We start from the raw sequence: 22,494 nt of genomic DNA on the forward strand, positions 1-22,494 counted from the left end.
CCCATGGCGTCAGTGAGCCGAGCGCTTCAGCACCTGTTCTTTATAACCTCTGATGTCATACAGCCAGCCAATCACAGTAGTGCCACTTCCAAGATGACTACGGCATTACAATGACTCGCAGGCAATCCCCGCATGATTATTGGTTGTGTAACAGATGCCAAACATGCTGACACTGAATGCTGAGCACCCAGATACTCTATTGATATCAGAGTATCTCTGAGCGCATTGGCTTATCCCTAGTTATCACCTCTCCACAGTATAAGTGATAACTTATCGATTGGGACCCCATCAATCTGCAGATGGAGCAACTTATTAAATGGAATCTGTCACCGGAAGTTGGAGGCCTATGTAAAATGGCCTGGGTCCGGTCCGATGGGCGGTGTTTCTTCTTTTTTCTTCACCCCATCCATGGCCCCCGTCCGCGATTTTCTCCGGTATTCTCTATCATTCACGCGTGCGCAAAGCAACCTTGCTTCGCGCTGCACAGTGTGCTTTGCCCAACTGCGGACAAAGCCGAAAATCATTACTGCGCATGCGCTGGTACACTATGACCCCGGAAGTATTTTGCTGTGTCCTGGGACATAGTGACCGGCGCATGCGCAGTAAGGATTTTCGGCTTTGCCTGCAGTTGGGCAAAGCATACTGCGTGTGCGCGAAGCAAGATTGCTTTGTGCACGTGTGAACGATGGAGAAGAATTCCAGAGAAGATCGCGGACGGGGGCCACGGATGGGGTGGAGAAGAATTGATAATAACTTTTATTTCTATAGCGCCGACATATTCCGCAGCACTTTACATTTCAGAGGGGATTTGTACAGACGATAGACATTACACCATAACAATAGTCACATAGATCATAACAGATACCAAGAGGAATGAGGGCCCTGCTTGCAAGCTTACAATCTATGAGGGAAAAAGAAACACCGCCCATCGGACCGGACCCAGGCTATTTACATAGGCCTCCAACGTCCGGTGACAGATTCCCTTTAAGGGAGCAGAAGTCTACATTCTCAACCGCTTCTCCATTCAATCTCTTTGGTGCTGCCGAGTGTTGAGTTCTTTTTTTTCCAGCAGCCCCATGGAGATTGAATGGAGCGGAAATAGAATAGATCTGCTGTACCCATATTTTAACTGGAATAAAAGTGCCTCGTCATGGATAGAAGTTCCCCGTTCTTCCAATCGGTGCCGGGCCCAGCGATCTGAAACCTATCCTGGGGATGATGGGCTGTAACTTATTTTCACTGAACGACCCCTTGAAAGGGATTGTCCACAACTTAGATATTGATGGCCTGCACTGAATATCTCCATATACATAAGACAAAGATGAGCCGACGATCGCTTGGACAAATTTTTTTTGTTTAGCGGTAAAAAGAAAAAAACTCAATCCTCAGTAACCAGTACTTGTTTTCGCCCCCAACAAAATCTAACATGCCCTTTTGGAGTTTTCAGTAATGGCGATCGTTCATTGATCAGATATCGGTCTAAATGTATAATCATTTGTTTATCCGAAAAAGCCAATGATTGTTACTGTAATTTCTCTTGACATTTGCTGTTTCTGCTGACTTTTATGTTTTGTGTATAGAGGCTTCTTAGGATAGGTCATCAATATTTGATCAGTTGAGGTCTGACGCCCTCAATGATCTGCTCTTTGCAGCTCTTGCGGTTGCTGAATTCAAACAGTGCACAAAGCAGACCAGCACAACCCTGTAGAATTTAATGGCCATCACCTATTGAGAACACATGTTCGGCAAAAGCAGGGTCTAGAGGAACAGTTGTCGACCAAAGCAGTGTTTGGCTGACCTTTTATCAAGTGACTTAATTATATTGTATATGGGTACAAGTATCTTTTTGCTCTACAGCATCCATGACTTTTCTACAAGGAAGAATTAACTGAACAAGAAGCCATATTAAAAATAGAGTGCTTTTATTCTCCAGCATATAATTTGATTCTCTATACACCCACCTAGGAGAAAAATCTTCAGTCTCATTTAAGTGCACCTATCTAACTGTGACACCGCTGGATCCTGGAATTGTGCAACCCACGTCAGTCCCTCTGTACCGCTCACAGTCTTTATTTGTCGGCTGTGACTCATACTTTAGATTCTTTTAAAATTTCTGCAAGCTACTGAGCAGGCAAAATAAAAAAGTGACATAATTACTCCATTAACCTTTCTTTGTAGTCCTCATTATATTTACTGAACCAAAAGAGCAATTGTGCGAAAAGTAACGCTGACATTACAGAACAATATGCTTTCTGAACATTTTATGCCAGTTTTGTTCTGCAAATAAACTGTCTCCTAAAGGGCGATAAAATACAATATTTTGTTGTATTTGCTTGCTCACATGGCATAGTTTGTTATAGAGAATGTCTGCTGATCTCATTGGAGCACTTGGTGGCTAAAATAATTTTTTTTTTATTGACCTGTCAAATACAAGGAATGGTTGTTTATTTTTCCCACAACAACCATCAGCTATTTGATTGTGCCAATTACACTTATATGTCTAGGCATCTAGACTAAAGGCTCATGCGCATGGTCCGACCATGGCTTCTTACCTGTGAGTTGTAAGGTGCTGTGAGATGCAACCAATAAATTTCAACAGTGTCTTACCCTACCTCAGGATGTCTCTTTTAATGAGTCATATAGTTTTTTGTTTCAACTTATACAAATGCAACTAGAAATATATCATAACATGGTCCATCAGATACTGTAGTACAGAGCTTTATGAACCCCACAAAGTGTCACAGTGTAGAGTTACCTTTGAGCTGTACAAAGGACCTCCACCACTTCATGATGAAGCCACAGACAGTACACTTTACCTTCCACAGGAGATCGATCTAAAGGCTTCCCACTGGACAAAATTTGCCGTTCTCCATCATCATCCTCTTGTGTCCGTGGCTGCTCTAAGTTTTGTGAATCACTAAACTGTATCTCTTCCTGTCCCTCTTGGAACATAGCTGTTGGCTGAACAATCATTTGGCTGACAGCTTTCTCTCCTGAATGCCCCATACATGGGAACTCAGCTGAGCGTTCATATGTTCTCTGAGAGAGTTGCTTCCATAGCCTTATTTCCAAAGAGAAAAAAATGATGATCATTGACTGAAATTCAGTATCTCCCCCAAAGTCACCTGTCGTGTGGGTGTGAGGTGAGGGAGAATCAGGAGGCCTCTACACACATAGATAACTTGTGAATACCACAGAAGAAGCAGTGTGTACTCGCACATATCTTGTGAATACCAAAAATGAGTTGACAGAAGCGTGTACTTGCACATAGCTTGTGAATACCACAAGTGAGCCAGAAGAAGCGTGTACTTTCACATAGCTTGTGAATACCACAAGTAAGTGAGAAGAAGCATGTATTTAGCGAAACAGCTGTTCATTTTATTGATGTCTCTATCTGCTTTCCTATCACTGAATCAGTTGATTTTGTATCTATTCACTGGTGGTGAGTTCCACTTTCCTCATTTTCTACATTTTTATGGTCCCCACACACATTACATTGTCAGCCAGAATCGCGAGTTCTGCCAACTTTTAGTCTATTCTGTATGAGCAGGTCACCATAACTGTTTAGTTCACTCCTTAATCAGTCCATAAACATTTGCTCTGAACTATCTGTATTTAAATTGCTTCTGATCACAGCTCTCAGATTGTAAAATTTTCCATATTCCATACTTTAGAATTTATTGCAATGAATTGCAACATGAAGGTTGGCTGATTGTAATATGGAAGCTTTACAGGTTCTAACTTAGCAGCTTTGACAGATTTTACTCTAGCTATTGAAAAAATTACACCTTTAGCATTAGTTAGCATCATTTTGCATAATTTATTTGCACATTAAGATAGAAAAATGAATGTGCTTATTTTGAGATGAGTATAGAAGTCTTCTTGATGCTTTAGAAAAAAAATAACTTTCCAGTTTACCGATGTGAATCTGGCACAGGACAAGCTAATTTTTTTATTATTAACTCACTTTCACTTTTCCTCCTATAACTGGATTCTCTATAATCTTTAATGAGAAAAAATGATTCTTGGAAGTCTTTATTTATGTTCTCTAAATATTCCTTATAGTATTACTCACTATCCACAGTGACTTTTTCAGGTGGATTCTGTCTTTAAACAATTCTTCAAAAACGCTCTATAAAATGAACCTAATGCTGTGCACATGTTCCTTCTCACGTCCGTCTTGTGTCACGTCTTTTACTTGCTTCAGGGTTTAAAAATCCTCCAGCTGTTAAAGTGAACCTGTCATGTAAACAAATGGTATTAAACTGCAGACATGGGGTTAATCTGCAGGTTAATAGCGTTTTGACATCATGCGGTGCACGCACTGAGAGCCCCGCTGCCGGGAGGAAATTAACGTTCCCCCAAATAACCTCGCCCTTTCAGTCATAGGGTGGTGCTGTCACAGTTTCCGTCACAGTTCTGTGCACAGAGAATCGCATCTGTAACTGTGGAGCGCCCCACAGAGCCTTAGGTTACTTGGTACCGGGCCGGTCAGGTTCTTTAAAGGGGATGTCACGGTGGCAGTGACCTGGTCCATAGCCCTGGGCGTCCAGTTAAAAAAAAATAGAGGAAAGTAATGTGTTTAATCGTGATGCCACCCATGGTATTCGGCAATGGGCGGCCGGCGCTGCGGTTTTGGTCCACTGGGGCTGATGGTGACGCAGCAAAGATGGTTCAGCTCCCCACGGGTAAAGCAGGGCCCCAGGGCAAATATATTTGATTGTTCAGATGGTGGTGAACGTTGGGGTGCAAAGGAAAAGTGAAGGACACAGAGAGGTGCAGTTTTCTTTACCTTTTACTTGAGTAGTTGCAATCTGGAGTACCACATTACAGATGACAGATGGAGTCTGGCTTGCATGGAGGCATTCAGGGTATCCACCCTGCCTGGTGTGGTTGGGGACCTTCCGTCTGCGCTCTCCTTTTTGGGTCCCTTCTGCTTGTAGCTAACCTGCGGCCCTCTCCTGCGTGATGATTGCTAACCTATGCAGACAGCGTTAGCCTATATCACGGGCACTGTCTTTTTCACTGTCAGCCCCGAGCTCTTGGTCCGCTGCCGTGCCTTCAGGTGTTCATTGTGGCTAAGCAACTTGCAGTGCCTCAACTCCAGATTCGGCTGTCAGGGCGTAAGCTCCTGCCCAGCCAAGGACTCTGGTGTCCCTTTTTATCAGCGCTTCGCTCTGGGGTCAGCTATATGCAATTTTAGTTCCCCAGAGCCCCTTATCTCTGCTCCTGTCCCTTCCCTCTCCACAGACCAACTCCAACTGGCTCTAACTGTCTTGTCATGAGCTCCAACTGCTCCAGTATCCATGACAACTCTCTTGTTTACTCTCTCAGCTGTCTTCTTAGTGCTTGCCAGAATTTATAAGGATGCTCCCCTTTCTGGACTGCAGCAGGAATTGTCATGTACACTGTGTTACCTGGCATGGGGACCCCCCCTCCTGCCTTCAGGCATGACATCATCCCTTAGAGGGAGGCTATGTCACTGTGGCAACCGGACTTTGGGGTGCCACAACTGCGCTCCCAACACTGTTAGACAGCAGGCTCACACTGAGTGGTGACTGAAACCGTGCCAGAGCCGCCCTTGTGACTATAAGAGCAAGGCTGCCGGGGGGAATTAAGTTAATTTCCTCCTGGTAGTGAGGCTGTCAGTGCGAGCGCCACAGTGTAGGAACGCTATTAACCTGAAGGAAACCTGCCATGTAAAATAAGTAACCTGTTCAATGCTAGGAAGTCGTCCGTTTTCTATACTCCACGAAAATGTCTGGTAAGATGCCAGCAAAGCTGCTTTATGGAAACAACCTCTGGGGTTTTCCTGAAGTGGCTTTGCCTTGATAGAAAAAAGATCTGGCGGGTGCATCGGCATCTAAACTTTGCTATGTGCTGTAATTTAGCGATATTCACACAGTGCAATAAAGAGACAGTGACCCAGGTTAGTCCAACTCATGTCTTTATTTTGGCAACTTTACACCAAAATATCCTCCTGATCGCAGCATTACTGTCCGTGACACTCCATTGCAATAGGTGACTGCAGCGCTGTATCAATTGTGTGTGCATCAGTGGCTTTGCTTCTCTGGCTCTGGCCTGTGTTCAAACTCACACAAACCTGCCCAGCACAAAGCTTCCTACTCTGCTGCTTGCAAACCAAAAACTGACACACTCAAACCTAAATTGAAAGTTTAAATGGGAATCGTGGACATGAGTAACTCCCAAAACCCCGGAGTGGAGGGAGACATCGATCCCACTACCTATAGGTCTCTCCAAAAATAATTGCCAGGTTTTCCTATAATCACAGCTCACTCCAGCAAGTTCAATATGTTTCTAGGCACATCCTAGGGGTATATATAACATCCCTCGTCTATATTCCCTTCTCTGTCTCACAGTGCACATACCCTATGTTAGCAAATTAATTGTGGCAGGACAATAATAATAATTTAAATTAAAAAAAAAAAAAAAAGGTTTTGACATGGGCGAGACCGGTCAGTCAGTTGGAGCAGGGTAAGAATAGTTGGCCAGCTTTTCAAGCTATGTTTTCTCTGAAATGCCACAGTGTTCAGACTTAAACATACCTGGCTGCAGTCGTGGTGCTGGTACCATGAATCTAATGACTGCTTCCCTGTAAAAGGATTTTTTTTAGACTCCTACTGCCTGTCCTTTCAGGGACAGTTTTCAGCAAAGCTCCATATTGTGGAGACAGGATTACAATGACAGATAACGTTTCTGCAAACAGCTGATAACACAAGATCCACAATAGGTAATGTAACATTTGACCCTGCTCGCCTCTCTTCCCAATGCTATTCACACACACACTTATTAGATGCTTACATACAAATAGGGCCAGGGTCTAACCATTGTGGCTATGTACATGTATTGTTTCCTGAAACAAAAGTTTTAAGTCGTAAAAAAGTGGTCAATTTAAAAGATTTTTCTTTCTTTTTTTAAAACAGATTGTGAAACGGAAAATAAACTAGTGCCATAAATTAAATGCGAAAGCATGATTTAAACAATAGATCATTTGCTGAGGATGGCTTCCTTTTAATGTATCAAATGATTGATTTATAAAGCTAAAAAAAAAATCCACTTTTTATTTTAAAATTTTTGCAGTGAAGTGCAAAAGAAATGTTGTAAAAGTATTACTTGTTAGAACATAAATGAAGCACAAGTAAAATACCTGAAGACAGAAGAGTACCCCTAGGGCTGTTTGTGCATTGTGTTGTCGTTGCTGAGGAACAAGTTATTATAGACCAAGTTTATGACCGAGATATGTAAGCTAAAAGTCTACTTTTCTTTTCTTGTGAAGTTCTTATGTTTCTTTGTTCTGCATAAATATGATTGAGTGTTCTTTGCAATGGTATGCACCAGCTAGTGTGAAGGAGAGAATGACTAACGTAATCAATTATTAACCTTACATAAGCTAGTATTATATGTGGTGTGGGAATGTGAGGTGGATATACTGAAGACCATATATGGAATAGACCTAGCGTGGACCTATCACCGACTGACACGATGGCTGCTGAGAAGCTGTGCGATGCCCTCTTCCTGCCTGTTACATGATCTTTTGATTGTACTAATAAAGTTCAGTTTGATGCCAGCTCTTGCCAAGTGAGGAGAACACATCTGACATTAAGTCCGATGTATTTCTTCTATGCAAGCACCTTGCTCATATTTATCAGGTCAGGGGCACGCAATCGCTAAGATCTCACCTTAAGAGATCACCCCAACACTAGAAATAAGATGATGCATTTGCTCTATGTAATAGATCCTTTGGTGTTTTAGTTTGGAGTGATCTTATGTTTCCCTTATCTTTAATCATCTTAGATCTGGCAACAATCAAATTCTGTCACTTGGCTGTCATGTTTTTGTTACAACTTATAGCGCATAAGCCATCAACTCTTTCCATATGGTCTTTTTATAGAAGACCAAGTTGGGATCCACCCTAGTAGACTGAAAAGATGCTGCAATGAGTGACTGCTTGTTTCAGCTCCATTTTTTAATCACTAATATCGGAGGGAATCATTGTTTTTTACCATTTATCACTTAGTAGTTATATAAAAAAAAATTGCCAACAATGTGTAAATTTTTTTTAAATCTGTAATTTAGAAAAGAAACAAAATAAGGCTACTTTCAGACTTGCGTTATGACGCGCAGGGCCGCCGCTAAGCTCCGCCCCCGGGCGCGCCTCCTCCGGTCAGCTCCTCCTATGGGCGCATGACGCTGCATGCGACCGGCGTACCCTATATTTAGCGTTGGGTATGCTGGCCGTGCGCTGGTCTGCTTTTGCCGGCGCATGCACGTCATAACGCAAGTCTGAAAGTAGCCTAACGTTGTTGGTATAAGAAGAAAAAAATGTTTTCCTGTTTAACCAGCACATTTAGAAAATGGCTAAATATGGTCTGGCCATTTAATTATGGGAAACGCAATTGACATATCACTTTTGTTATCAGGCTTTTATCGCCTTTCCTGTCCCTCTGCTGGAACCCTCACTGATCACTAGAACTGGGGTCCCGAGTCCCCCCTGTTTGCTCAATGTGGTCATCGTCTAGTAGCTTGATGGAAATAATGGAATGGTTTACTTGGCTATCTCATCAGCCCCTTCGTTTGTGATTATAGTGACACTGCTGCATTCAACTCCTTCTTATTGCATTCTTGTAGAAAGGTAGACCAAGAGGGGCTCTTGCCCCCCATTTTAGTTATTGGTGAAGGCTTTAGTTGTGGGCACTACAGACATCAAGTCATTATCGCTTACTCTGTTTTATAGGTGATTAATGCTTATTTGGTAAAGCAAGTGAAAAGGCTTTAGAAGTAGACAATTGTAGAAAAATGTTTATTTTTGGAGGTCATAAGTTGCATTATCAAGTTCAGGGCTCCACAAACTGTAGCTTGAGAGCCACATATGGCTTGTGGCCCGTAATTTGTGGCCCGCAGCTGTCTGCCAGCTTGGAGCAATAGTACCAGGAGTAGCAAACAGCTATTAAGGGTAGATCTCTAGATGGTGACTTTTGTGTGCAGCCCTACACAGAAGGGCAGATCTGAATGGGGGTTGGATAGGAAAAACTAAGTTTATGGACACTACAGAAGGAAAAACTCAATTTGATTTTTCCCTGGATTTTAGTGATTGAGTCTATGTCTGGAGTCGCATTGTAGATATTTTTTCAAGTTAGAAAAAATAATACTTGCGTTATTATAATATGAAGTTAGTAAACGATTCATACAGAAGAGCTCCAAAATCTAGGTCAGTCTAGAAGCCTATAAACATTATATACACAAGAGCGAACATGTTTAAGAGTCACATGAATGGCTTCAAACCTTGTAATTGAAGTCGGTGTTATGAAGTTCTAGTATTTACCGGTTTGATTACTTTTTTTTAACCGCATATAATCTTTTCTCGCGATGAGCTTACAAGTTTTCAAAGCTTTTTTTTTTTTTTTTGTATAATCTTCTAATACGTTACATACATTCAATAGCACTTTAGCTATTTTCGAACTTTGACTCATCATTTTTTTTAAAGAAAAAAATTGAAAAATGTGAAATCATGGTCTGATGTGACTACATTACATATTTAAATTCCCAGAGGAACATTACATGGCCTTTAAGTAACTCTACGCAAACTTGGCACGCTGCACAAAGAGAAACTTTACCTCTTAGATCCCATGTTAGAAGCCTATCACCCAGCCAATTCAACTCTCCAACTCTCTTGCTTTGCACTTAGAAGGGGAAAACACCCCAAAACATGTGTCTGCAAATGGAGTTTCTGGCTTGCATTGTGATCCTTAGTCATGTGGCAAAGCCCTTTTAAAGGATCAATTATGGCTTTTAGGATTTCTGCTTCCAATAGGTGGCACTAGAGTTCCTGCCCTCAATTTACTTGCATAACAAATATAATCAAAATTTTTAGTTTTTAACCTTACATTATGCAAATGAGTCTCAAAGTGCCCTCTTATACTATCATTATGATAAAGTTGTTTTTTAAAAAAAAAAAAAGCAAAAATTAATAATTTTCAGTGGTTTATGACATGCCATGTTGTTGTATTTTCAGGATCACGTTAAGCAGTGTTTCTCCAGATCTTCAACATCCAATAAGGACACAGATTCTCTTGTGCAAGAAACTGACAGACAGTATGGCACGTGGAGTCAGGATAAGCAACAACCTGAGGAGAGGTGAGATGATGTCTCTTTTGTAGTATTTTTATATACAGGGGTTGGACAAAATAATGGAAACACCTGGAAACATCAACAAAAGTTAGTTTAATATGGTGTAGGTCCACCTTTTGCGGCGATTACAGCCTCAATTCTCCAAGGTATGGATTCATACAAGGTGTGAATTGTTTCCAAAGGAATTGTAGCCCATTCTTCAGTTAAAACACCCTACAGTTCTTTGAGCGACGATGGCGGCGGAACTGGACGTCTAACTTGAATCTCTAAAATCGACCATAAATGCTCAGTAATGTTGAGGTCTGGGGATTGTGGGGGCCAGATGAGATGCTCATCTTCATTACAATGTTCCTCGTGCCATGCTTTAACGATTCTAGCTGTATAAATTGGTGCATTATCATTCTGAAAGATGGTGTTTCCCTCCGGGAACAGTGCTTGAACCATACGATGCACTTGGTCGCCCAAAATGCCTAAATAATCGCGGATGTTAATTCTTCCATGAAAGGATCTTATTAGCCCGGCGGATCTCCACAAAATAGCACCCCAGATCATCACAGAACCTCCGCCATGTTTTACGGTTGGGAGAAGGCAGTCTGGATGGAATGCTTCTTTTGGCTGTCTCCAAACGTACACTGGGCCGGAGGTCGGAAATAGGGTAAACGATGATTCGTCTGAGAATATCACATGTTTCCACTGCTCGACCAATTCTGGAGGTGTCTACACCACTCTAAACGCTTGGAAACATTTGTCATTGAGAGCAACGGTTTTCTAATTGCAGCTTTTCCGTGGAATCCAAATTTGTGCAGCTCCCGACGAACAGTTTTCATGGAAACTGGGTTCTGTAGGTGTTCATTGAGCTCAGCAGTGATTTTCGAAGCCGTGGTCTTGCGATCCTCTCTCACAATTCGCTTTACAGTCCCACGGTCTCTCTCAGTCAACTTCGACTTTCGGCCGGACCTGTGCTTTGCTGTGGGCGTTTTTCCTTCTCTTTCAAACGCAATCATTACTTTGGAGACAGTACCTCTTGACACGCCAAACATTCGGGCACTTTCTGTTACACTAGCGCCTGCCATATGAGCACCAACAATTTGGCCTGTTTGAAAATCCGAGAGGTCTGCCATTGCTATCAGGTTTTCATCAATGTTCTTACAATTTTGCAAAACAAACAGTTAATTTACATACACATCACATAACACAAATAATCAACTACAAAACATTACCATATGTCACGGTTTGCATGTTTATAACATGTTCGAAGATTATGATGCCAAAACGTTAGGTGTTTCCATTATTTTTTCCAACCCCTGTATATTCCACTAACTTTAGAAAGGTTTATGAAGCGGCGTGTATTTTGTTTGGTTTGCCTGGCCACGTGGTTAACATTTTGTTCAGAGTACTGTGATAAAGTTATCCATCTTTAAAGGGAATCTATGATGTCAGTTACTGGGCTGCTTGCTGTAGTTATGACACCATCATTACTTTTTAGCAGGAGATTACTAGAAGACTAGTATATATGCTACCATGTTGTCCTCCATATTTATGAGCTTTGTATAACCCCTCCATTAGTCAGTTGTCTGCCAATTACCAGTGTACACATGAAGTTGTTAATCACTGGTATGGATGGGGTTATACAGGGCTCAACATATAGAGAACTGGTAGATCTGCAGCAGCTAAAACATGATCTTATCAAAACTGGGGCTAGCAGACCAGTAAATGATACATCACTAGGTTCGAGGACCTCTGCTACATCATGTTGCTCTTAGATGGGATAGCAAAATTTAGGTGGTGACAGATTCCTTTTTAAGGTACTGGTTAGCTTTGCAGCTTATGTACTTTAAATAGTTAAAAACAGTTATGATGAAAAGTAAAAATGCTATGTGAATACGGTTTTGCATGCTTTTATTTTTTTTATTTATATTTGTTTAGTGTTATCTGATTTTTCCATTGTGGAAACCAGATGCATACCGTCAATGAGAGGCGCTTTAATCAGAAAACATTAAGTGCGAATACAATATAGATTATTTTTTTTTTTGCTTTTTGTCAGTGGGCAGCCTTGTGTCGTGACTCTAAAATCAATTTTCTATTATCATCTTGATTACTAACCTTGCTTACATGAATAAATTACTGCTGTTCCTTTGTATCATTTATTGGGTTGTTCATAACTGTCAGGCTTGGCTTTTCACTCTCCACAAGGAGAAACCTTACCCCGTAGATCCCAGTTTTAAAGGGATTGTTTGGTCCAAATCAATAGGGCTGCAGTCTCACTCATACATTTGTTGGGGCGCGGCCTCAGAAACTGTTGAATCCCCGCAGTGTACAGTGCATGCGCTGGGGGGGATTCATAAGTCTGTAGTCACATAGAGTGACTGCAGACTTATCGATTTGGACTGAACAACCCCTTTAATATTAGAAGAACTAAAGGGAAATTAGGCTTAAATTAAAAAAAAAACTTGTAAAAGCAAACACAATGCTTTAAAAATATATTATACGTTTAGTACTCTAAACTGTGCAGATATTAATTGTTGTCTTAATTTTTGGACTGCCCATAGGCTATAAATATCTGAGCGGTCCACACTTTACTCTGCACTGACGTTCTAAATTGTCAATACAGAGTAAGCTGCTTGAATGTTACTGTGCAGCTGCAGGGGCGGGATCCAGCTGTCAGATAAACAGATTTCCCCTATTATTACCATGTTTAATTTAACAATTATACACAGTGATGAACCAGCTTTGTGAATACAGATTGAGAAGCACTGTAAGTGCTTCATCCTCCATACCCTGTGATCATGTGATTGCAGGGTTTATGGAGACAACAGGTGCCCAATATATAAAAAGTTATACAAAAATGAGAACGCTTGTATTTCTTCGTTTTCTTTACATTTTTACCCCCAATAACGATGTAAAACAAATGAATATAAAAATTATATTTTAAAATAAGCCTTCTGTATCGCTGAAAAAAAAAAAGTGAAAAATACTGGGAAATTCGAACAAGAAATTTTTTAGAGTCTTGAAAAGCGCACGTTTGATAAAACCTTAAGATGTGCATGGTCAGACACAGTGAAAGTGGTCTGGTCCTGAACCGGTTCACTATTAAAAAGTCAAGTTCTCAGTAGATTTAAAGGGAATTTATCAGTAGAGATGGGTGAACCCGTACCGAAAGTTTGGGGTCTGTACCGAACACCTACTGTTCAGGCACGGACACCGAACACAGACTTCGGTGTCCGTGTTACTGTTATGGTTCGGCTGCCCAAACATCGGGTGTTTGTCGCGTTGCCATATGCATGGCAGCGCAGCAAACACCGCTTATGATCGACAGGGAAATCATGCCGCCAGTCAGCGACAGCGGGAGCACTCAGCTGTGATCAGAGGTATAAAGCTTACCTCCAATCACTGTTGTCAGCTGATGGGACTACTGATCCCATCATCCGACACCTGCAGCCGCTAATTACAGTGGGTGTATTCATTAGCCGCTCCTTCGTTGTAAATAAATAAAAAAAAGTGTTGGATGCCCCTGTATTTTTGCTAACCAGCCAGAAATAACTCACAGCTGGGGGCTGCAACCCTCAGTTATCAGCTTCAGCAAGGCTAGTTATAAAAAATAGAGGGGTCCCCATGCTGTTTTTTTTTTAATTAAGTAAATAATTATTTAACCCCTTAATGACCGCCGATATGCCGTTTAACGGCGGTAGTTAAGGGTACTTAAACCACAGTGCCGTTAATTAACGGCGCTGTGGAAAAAGTAAATAGCGCCCCCCAAAATCGGAATTTTTACGGGGCAGCCGAGACCCCAGAGAACATGATTCGGGTCGGTATTTACCGACCCCGGTGTTGCGACCGCCGTTATTAACCGTATAACGGCGACCACAACAAAAAAAGCTGCGATTTTGCATTTAATTTCTCTCTCCCTTTCTGCGATCACATCAGAGGGGAGAGAAATAGTCCCAGGGTCCCCCGATCTGTCCCCCGTACCTCCCGGTGCCCCCCCCCCCCGTTCTCTCGCAGCTCCCAGCGTCTTCTTCCTGTAAAGAAAATGGTAGGCGCTTGCGCAGTGCGCCTGCCAGGATCTGCCGTCCGGCACCGGGCAGATTCCATTCATTCATTCCAGGTACATTTTGATCACTGTGATAAACCCTATGTTACAGCATAGTGGAGGGGATTTTATGAAATCCCGTCTCCACTATGCGTGTAGGGATGCGGGTGTCATCACACCCGAAATTACGGACATGCGACTCGTCTTTCTAGACCGCAGCATACCTATTTATCTTGCAGAGACACTCTGTCTCCGCAAGATAAATAACCCAGTCTATGGATAGGATGCGGCGATTCTGCATGTGTTCAATGAAAACATCCTGAATCACCGTGCGTACAAAAGCCGGCAGCGCTTTGGGCGGAGCACGCAGCGTGGAGACGTACCCTTAGGGTTGGGATTAGGGTTAGGGTTGAGATTAGGGTTAGGGGTGTGTTGGATTTAGGGTTGAGGTGAGGGTTATGGTTGGGATTAGGGTTAGGGATGTGTTGGGGTTAGCGTTGGAGTTAGAATTGAGGGGTTTCCACTGTTTAGGCACATCAGGGGGTCTCCAAACGCGACATGGCGCCACCATTGATTCCAGCCAATTTTGCGTTCAAAAAGTCAAACTGTACTCCCTCTCTTCTGAGCTCTGCCGTGCGCCCACACAGTGGTTTCCCCCACATATGGGGCATTGATGTACTCCAAAGCAAATTGCACAACAACTTTGAGGGTCTAATTTCTCCTGTTACACTTGGGAAAATAAAAAGTTGGGAGCTAAAAAATCATTTTTGTGGGGAAAAATATTTTTAATTTTCACGGCTCTGCGTTAAAAACTTTAGTGAAATACTTGGGGGTTCAAAGTTCTCACAACACATCTAGATAAGTTCCTTGGGGGGGGTCTGGTTTCCAAAATGGGGTCACTTGTGGGGTGTTTCTCCTGTTTAAGCACATCAGGGGGTCTGCAAACGCAACATGATGCCCGCAGACCATTCCATCAAAGTCTGCATTCCAAAACGGTGCTCCTTTCCTTTCAAACCCTGCCATGCATCCAAACAGTGGTTTCCCCCCACATATGGGGTATCGGTGTACTCAAGACAAATTGCACAACAAATTTTGTGGTCCAATTTCTCCTGTTATTCTTGTGAATGTAAAAATTTGGGGGTGAAAACATCATTTTTGTGAAGTAAAAAATTATTTTTTATTTTCATGGCTCTGCGTTAAAAACTTCTGTGAAGCACTTGGGGGTTCAAAGTGCTCACCACACATCCTTAGGGGGTCTAGTTTCCAAAATGTTACTTGTGGGGGTTTACTCTGTTTAGGCATATCAAGAGCCCTCCAAACGAAACATGGCGTCCGATCTCCATTCCAGCCAATTCTGCATTGAAAAAGTCAAATGGCGCTCCTTCCCTTCCGAGCTCTGCTGTGCGCCCAAACAGTGGTTTACCCCCATATGGGGTATCGGTGTATTCAGGAGAAATTGCACAACAAATTTTATGGTTCATTTTCTCTTTTAACACTTGTGAAAATATAAAAAAAATGGTTCTGAAGTGAATTTTTTGTAAAAAAAAAAATAAAATAAAATATTTTTTTCCTTCCACATTGCTTCAGTTCCTGTGAAGCACGTAAAGGGTTAATTAACTTCTTGAATGTGGTTTTGAAGACCTTGAGAGGTCCAGTTTTTAGAATGGTGTCACTTTTGGGTATTTTCTGTCATGTACACCCCTCAAAGTGACTTATGTGATGTGGCCCCTAAAAAAAATAAATAGGTTTTGTAAATTTTGTTGTAAAAATGAGAATTCGCTTGTCAAATTTTAACCCTTATAACTTCCTAACAAAAAAAAATTTAGTTTCCAAAGTTGTGCTGGTGTAAAGTACACATGTGGGAAATGTTATTTATTAAGTAATTTGTGTGACATATCTCTCTGATTTAAGGGCATAAAAATTTAAAGTTTGAAAATTGCAACATTTTAAAAACTTTCGCTATATTTCCATTTTTTTCATATATAAACACAAGTCATATCGAAGAAATTTTACCACTAGCATGACGTACAATATGTCATGATAAAAAACAGTCTCAGAATCAGTGGGATCCGTTAAAGCGTTCCAAAGTTATAGCCTCAAAATGACAGTGATCAGAATTGTAAAAATTGGTCTGGTCATTAAGCTGCAAATTGGCTCTGTCACTAAGGGATTAAATAGAAAAATTTTTAAACCGACGTGGGGTCCCCCCCATTTTTAACAACCAACTTGGCTGAAGCAGACAGCTGGGGGCTGGTATGAGGCCATGGATATTGGCCCCCTCTAGCCTAAAAATAGCAACTCGCCGCTGCCCAGAAAAGGCGCATTTATTAGATGCACCAATTCTGGCGCTTTGCCCGACTCTTCCTACTTGCCCTGTAGCGGTGGAAAGTGGGGTTCATATTTGTGGAGTTGATATCATCTTTGTAGTCAGGTGACATCAAGCCCACCGCTTAGTAATGGAGAGGCGTCTATAAGACACCTATCCATTACTAATCCTAGAATTGTATGGTAAATAAAGACACAGCCAGAATTAAGTCCTTTATTTGAAATAAGACTAAACACAGTTTTCCTTTTTTATTTAAATGCCTAATTCCAGCGAAGCCCCCATTCTCCTGTAAAAGAAGTTACATAAAAAAGCAACAATATACCATGCCTGTTCATCGTTCTGTCCCACGCTGTGTCTGGGGAATAAACCTTTTTCAATCTGGATGGTGCTAAGACGCGTCCATTCAGGCTAAGAACCACCGATGACTGAACTGCTGTGAGTGCAGTCTCAGAGACCGGTGGTGATGTCATCTAGGTTACATCCAGTCCCTGATTCTCCGTTTCCAGCCAGGCTGAACTGCAATGACCTCAAGAGACACATGCACATACTTTTTGAAGGAAATCAGCATGGAGGTTGTTCCAAACATCTTGGAGAACTATCCACAGATCTTATGTGGATGTGTAGGCTTGTGCAAAACCTTCCGTCTGTTCATCTAATCCTAGAAAGACTCAATGATGTTAAGATAAGGTCTTTCCACTTTTCTTCCATGATTTACGTTTGCCTGAAGACACTCATCGTTGCACCACATTCCAGCCCTTAGGTGAACAAAACCGCCTTTGATTCCAGAGCGCTTTATCATTTTTCTGCACTCCAAGTTCTTTGTTTTTTGGGCATAGTTGATTCATTTGCCCTTGTGTTTTTTGCCACAATTCTTCTATGAAGACCACTTTTGGCTAGACATCTCTAAACAGTAGATGGTTGTAGTGTAATCACAATGGTTGCGATTTTGAAGGGAAGTGAGCAAGATTTCTTTTTTTTTTTTTTTTTTTTTTTTTTACTGCTACACTAAGTTTTCTTGGCCAATTAAGCCATCTAGGGACTCCACTTTGCTTAGTTGATGGTGTCCTCAGTGCTGGGAAATATACATCATAAAATACCATCAGGGGGGCATTGGGCTCAAAATATATTCTTTGGCAGGACAACGCCCCCCAAACATACAACCAATCTCATTAAGGTCCAACTTCAGCATAATAATATTAAGAAGGCATGGACGTTCTAATATGGCCCTGATCGCCACATTATTGCGTCTGTCTGGGATTACACAAAGACAGAAGGATTTGTGCAAAATTACACCAATAGAAGATCTGTGGTTAGTTCTCCAAGCTGTTTGGACCAACCTCACTGCTAATTTTCTTTATAACTTCAAGTGAGTATACCTAGAACAACTGTTGCTGTTTTGATGGCAAAAGGTGTTTTATATATGGATTTGATTTCTTATTTATAAAAATTAACTGTTAACACCACTAATTTTTTTTTTTTTTTTTTTTTTTTACATCATTCTGACTTTGCAGCATTTTTTTTCCTCTCCTGTTTAAAACTGTACTGTATATGGTGTTGCATTTGTTTCCCCCTGCTCCCCTTTTCTCATCTCTTTCTTTCCTGTATGATATCAGTTTATAGTAGATGTAGGGGCCTCCGTCTGAGACAGTATATTCCTCCATTTACTGATTCTGCGTGATATACCAAAATAATAGGCATAAAACATGCTGCAGGAATACAGTGGCCTATTTTATATACTGTAATTACTGTTATATTGGCCCATTTAACCTATTTTTGTTAATCTGTGAATGATTATGCAGTAAGCCTAGTATTTGGTTGCTGGCAGTTTTTCATCAGCAGGTAGTAAACTGGCATTCTCCTAAACCTTGGGAACTTTCATCTGCTGTAGCTTATTAGTGATCTAGTTACATACCTGGCTATAAGTTAATATGCAGTATATAGTCCTGCTCATGTGGAAAATTAGTTTTCATACGATACTTTTCTGTTCTTTGCTTCTGATCAGCAGTCATATGCCTTCTTTTCTTATTACACTGCAGTTTACTCTGTGCTAACATTTTTATTCTTGTTTTAAACCCAGTAGTACAAGTACTCTATTGTTTAGCACAGGTGACTCCAGTTTCAGGTCAGCACCGTACCTGGCCTACATATAATGGCCTTTCTATCTATAAGAGAAACTGCTGTACATGTAATCGAAAAAGCTACGTACTGGTTCAACACCGCATGAATTTCACTTTATATTAGTTTATCAGAAGAAATATTGTAGCAGCTATTTAGACATGAATCTTTGCCAGTGTTGAAGCCATGCATCACATTTTGAAAGGTTAAGGGGTTTCTCTGGGGAAAAAAAGAATGAAATGTAATTATCAATACATTTCTAATACCTTTTATTAGCAAATCACATCTGTTTTTGTCTAAAAAGGTAATCACTATAGAACATTTAAATGGCTGCAATCTTGTTATACTTACAAAAAGATTAATGGGACAGGTGCGCAAGAGCATGTACTGTAGAATGCTCTGCCGCTGTGAACTGAAGACACTTTTAAACTATGTGGTATAGATTATCACCAGATCACAGCCGCTGCTCAGCATTCAGAAAGACATGGTGGACATCAGTGTGAGCAGCTTAGTCTTGCTTGTGCATTCCTCCAATATTAGAAACACAGGGTGGACAGCAGTGTGAGCAACCTCCTCTTACCTCAGCATCCCTGGTAGCTTCAGTACTAGATCAGAAACACAGGGTGGACAGCAATGTGAGCAGGATCATCTAACCTCAGAATCCCTGATATCTCCAGTATTGCATCAGAAAGACAGGGTGGTCAGCAGTGTGAGCAGGATCATCTAATCTCAGAACTCTAGCTATCTCCAGTATTACATCAGAAAGACAGGGTGGACAGCAGTGTGAGGAGGATCATCTAACCTCAGAACTCTAGCTATCTCCACTATTACATCAGAAAGACAGAGTGAACAGCAGCGTGAGCAGCCTTTTCTTACCTTAGCACTCCTGATATCTCCAGTATTAGATCAGTTAGACAAGGTGGCATATTAGATCAGATAGACAGGATGAACAGCAGTCTGGGCAGCTCCTTCTTGCCTCTGTATCCCTAGCATCACCAGTATTCAATCAGAAAGAAAGTGTGGATAACAGTGTGAGTATCTACTACTTCAGCAACTATGGTATTCCCAGTACTAGATCAGAAAGACAGGGTGCACAGTGTAAGCAGGATCATCTAACCTTAGCACTCAGTACCTCCAGTACTCCATACTTAGAGACATGGAGTCAAACAGTCCTAAAATATTGTAGCAGATTTTAGTAATAATGACATCAGAGCATATACAAACATGTACTAATGTTTGTTCATGTACAGACAGTACATTGATAGCAAGGAGACTCGGGTATTAAGGCAAGTGGTCCACAAATTGGTACTTGGGCAGGTAGGGTATGTATTACAGAATAGAAGATTATAAATTACTAGTGATAAGTAATTATCAAATATATATACAGTGGGGGAAAAAAAGTATTTAGTCAGTCAGCAATAGTGCAAGTTCCACCACTTAAAAAGATGAGAGGCGTCTGTAATTTACATCATAGGTAGACCTCAACTATGGGAGACAAACTGAGGAAAAAAAAATCCAGAAAATCACATTGTCTGTTTTTTTTTCATTTTATTTGCATATTATGGTGGAAAATAAGTATTTGGTCAGAAACAAAATTTCATCTCAATACTTTGTGATATATCCTTTGTTGGCAATGACAGAGGTCAAACGTTTTCTGTAAGTCTTCACAAGGTTGCCACACACTGTTGTTGGTATGTTGGCCCATTCCTCCATGCAGATCTCCTCTAGAGCAGTGATGTTTTTGGCTTTTCGCTTGGCAACACGGACTTTCAACTCCCTCCAAAGGTTTTCTATAGGGTTGAGATCTGGAGACTGGCTAGGCCACTCCAGGACCTTGAAATGCTTCTTACGAAGCCACTCCTTCGTTGCCCTGGCGGTGTGCTTTGGATCATTGTCATGTTGAAAGACCCAGCCACGTTTCATCTTCAATGCCCTTGCTGATGGAAGGAGGTTTGCACTCAAAATGTCACGATACATGGCCCCATTCATTCTTTCATGTACCCGGATCAGTCGTCCTGGCCCCTTTGCAGAGAAACAGCCCCAAAGCATGATGTTTCCACCACCATGCTTTACAGTAGGTATGGTGTTTGATGGATGCAACTCAGTATTCTTTTTCCTCCAAACACGACAAGTTGTGTTTCTACCAAACAGTTCCAGTTTGGTTTCATCAGACCATAGGACATTCTCCCAAAACTCCTCTGGATCATCCAAATGCTCTCTAGCAAACTTCAGACGGGCCCGGACATGTACAGGCTTAAGCAGTGGGACACGTCTGGCACTGCAGGATCTGAGTCCATGGTGGCGTAGTGTGTTACTTATGGTAGGCCTTGTTACATTGGTCCCAGCTCTCTGCAGTTCATTCACTAGGTCCCCCCGCGTGGTTCTGGGATTTTTGCTCACCGTTCTTGTGATCATTCTGACCCCACGGGGTGGGATTTTGCGTGGAGCACCAGATCGAGGGAGATGATCAGTGGTCTTGTATGTTTTCCATTTTCTAATTATTGCTCCCACAGTTGATTTCTTCACTCCAAGCTGGTTGGCTATTGCAGATTCAGTCTTCCCAGCCTGGTGCAGGGCTACAATTTTGTTTCTGGTGTCCTTTGACAGCTCTTTGGTCTTCACCATAGTGGAGTTTGGAGTCAGACTGTTTGAGGGTGTGCACAGGTGTCTTTTTATACTGATAACAAGTTTAAACAGGTGCCATTACTACAGGCAATGAGTGGAGGAAAGAGGAGACTCTTAAAGAAGAAGTTACAGGTCTGTGAGAGCCAGAAATCTTGATTGCTTGTTTCTGACCAAATACTTATTTTCCACCATAATATGCAAATAAAATGAAAAAAAAACAGACAATGTGATTTTCTGGATTTTTTTTTCTCAGTTTGTCTCCCATAGTTGAGGTCTACCTATGATGTAAATTACAGACGCCTCTCATCTTTTTAAGTGGTGGAACTTGCACTATTGCTGACTGACTAAATACTTTTTTTCCCCACTGTATATGTGTGTGTATTATGAACTAAATTAATGCCAACCCACTCAATAGATTGTAATTATTATTAAGTATAAGAGTAGGCAACAGATGGCTAAACTGAATATAAGAATGCATGTATAGATAAGTAAATAATGCATCCAGCACCAAATGCATTCATAAATGGCTGTTACCCATATATTTTCATATGTATTACCACGCCAGCATCCCTGAATCTTGTTTCACGTGGGTTTCCTGTGGGGGCTTTGTCAGTATGTCCAGTATTAGATGAGAAAGACAGTGTAGATAGGAGTGTGAAAAGCTTCTTTATACCTCAGCAACCCTGGTATTCCCAGTATTAGATCAGAAAGATGGTGTGAACAGCAGTGTGAAAAGCTTCTTTTTACCTCTGCAATCCTAGTATCTCCAATATCAGATCAGAAAAACAGGTGGTTGAACATCCAATGTGAGCAGGATAGTCTACCCCCAGCAACCCTGGTATTGCCAGTTATAGATCAGAAAGACAGGGTGGACAGCAGTGTGAGCAGCCGCCTCTTACCTCAGCATCTCTGGTATCTCCTGTATTCTATCAGAGAGATGGGGTGGACAGCAGTGTGAGCAGCTTCTTCTTACCTCAGCATCTCTGGTATCTCCTGTATTCCTTCAGATAGTGTGGATAGCAATGTGACCAGCCTCTTCTTACGTCAGCGCTGCTGGTAAATTGGAAAAACAATAATGCACTTTGAAACAAGGCAGAAGGAAATCCTATTTGTGAACAGTTTCCTTCTGCCTTGTTATGGGTTCTGTTCCTGGTTTTCATAAAAATTCTATGCACAGGAGAGAGAATCTCCCAGACTCTGCATGATATATGGCCAGCTTTGCTATGGAGTCAGGTCTGTATCAACGCCC

The 22,494-nt window shown here is 41.5% G+C and overlaps 1 protein-coding gene across 5 annotated transcripts in view; it reads left to right on the top strand.

Moving 5' to 3' along the window:
- LOC141096188 (beta-crystallin B3-like) overlaps positions 1-22,494 on the top strand; it is a 368,074-nt gene that overhangs the window by 208,891 nt on the left and 136,689 nt on the right. For 2 of the 5 annotated variants that reach the window (XM_073582651.1, XM_073582653.1), the window contains one exon: positions 10,034-10,155. The exons of the other annotated variants lie outside the window; for them this stretch is intronic. In XM_073582651.1, coding sequence (XP_073438752.1) covers positions 10,034-10,155 — 122 coding nt within the window. The remainder of the gene's footprint in view (positions 1-10,033; positions 10,156-22,494) is intronic. 5 annotated transcript variants of the gene reach the window in all.

Source organism: Dendrobates tinctorius, unplaced genomic scaffold (assembly GCF_039654945.1).
Source record: "Dendrobates tinctorius isolate UK_male_01 unplaced genomic scaffold, ASM3965494v1 ptg000073l, whole genome shotgun sequence".
In the NCBI taxonomy this organism is placed as follows: domain Eukaryota; kingdom Metazoa; phylum Chordata; class Amphibia; order Anura; family Dendrobatidae; genus Dendrobates; species Dendrobates tinctorius.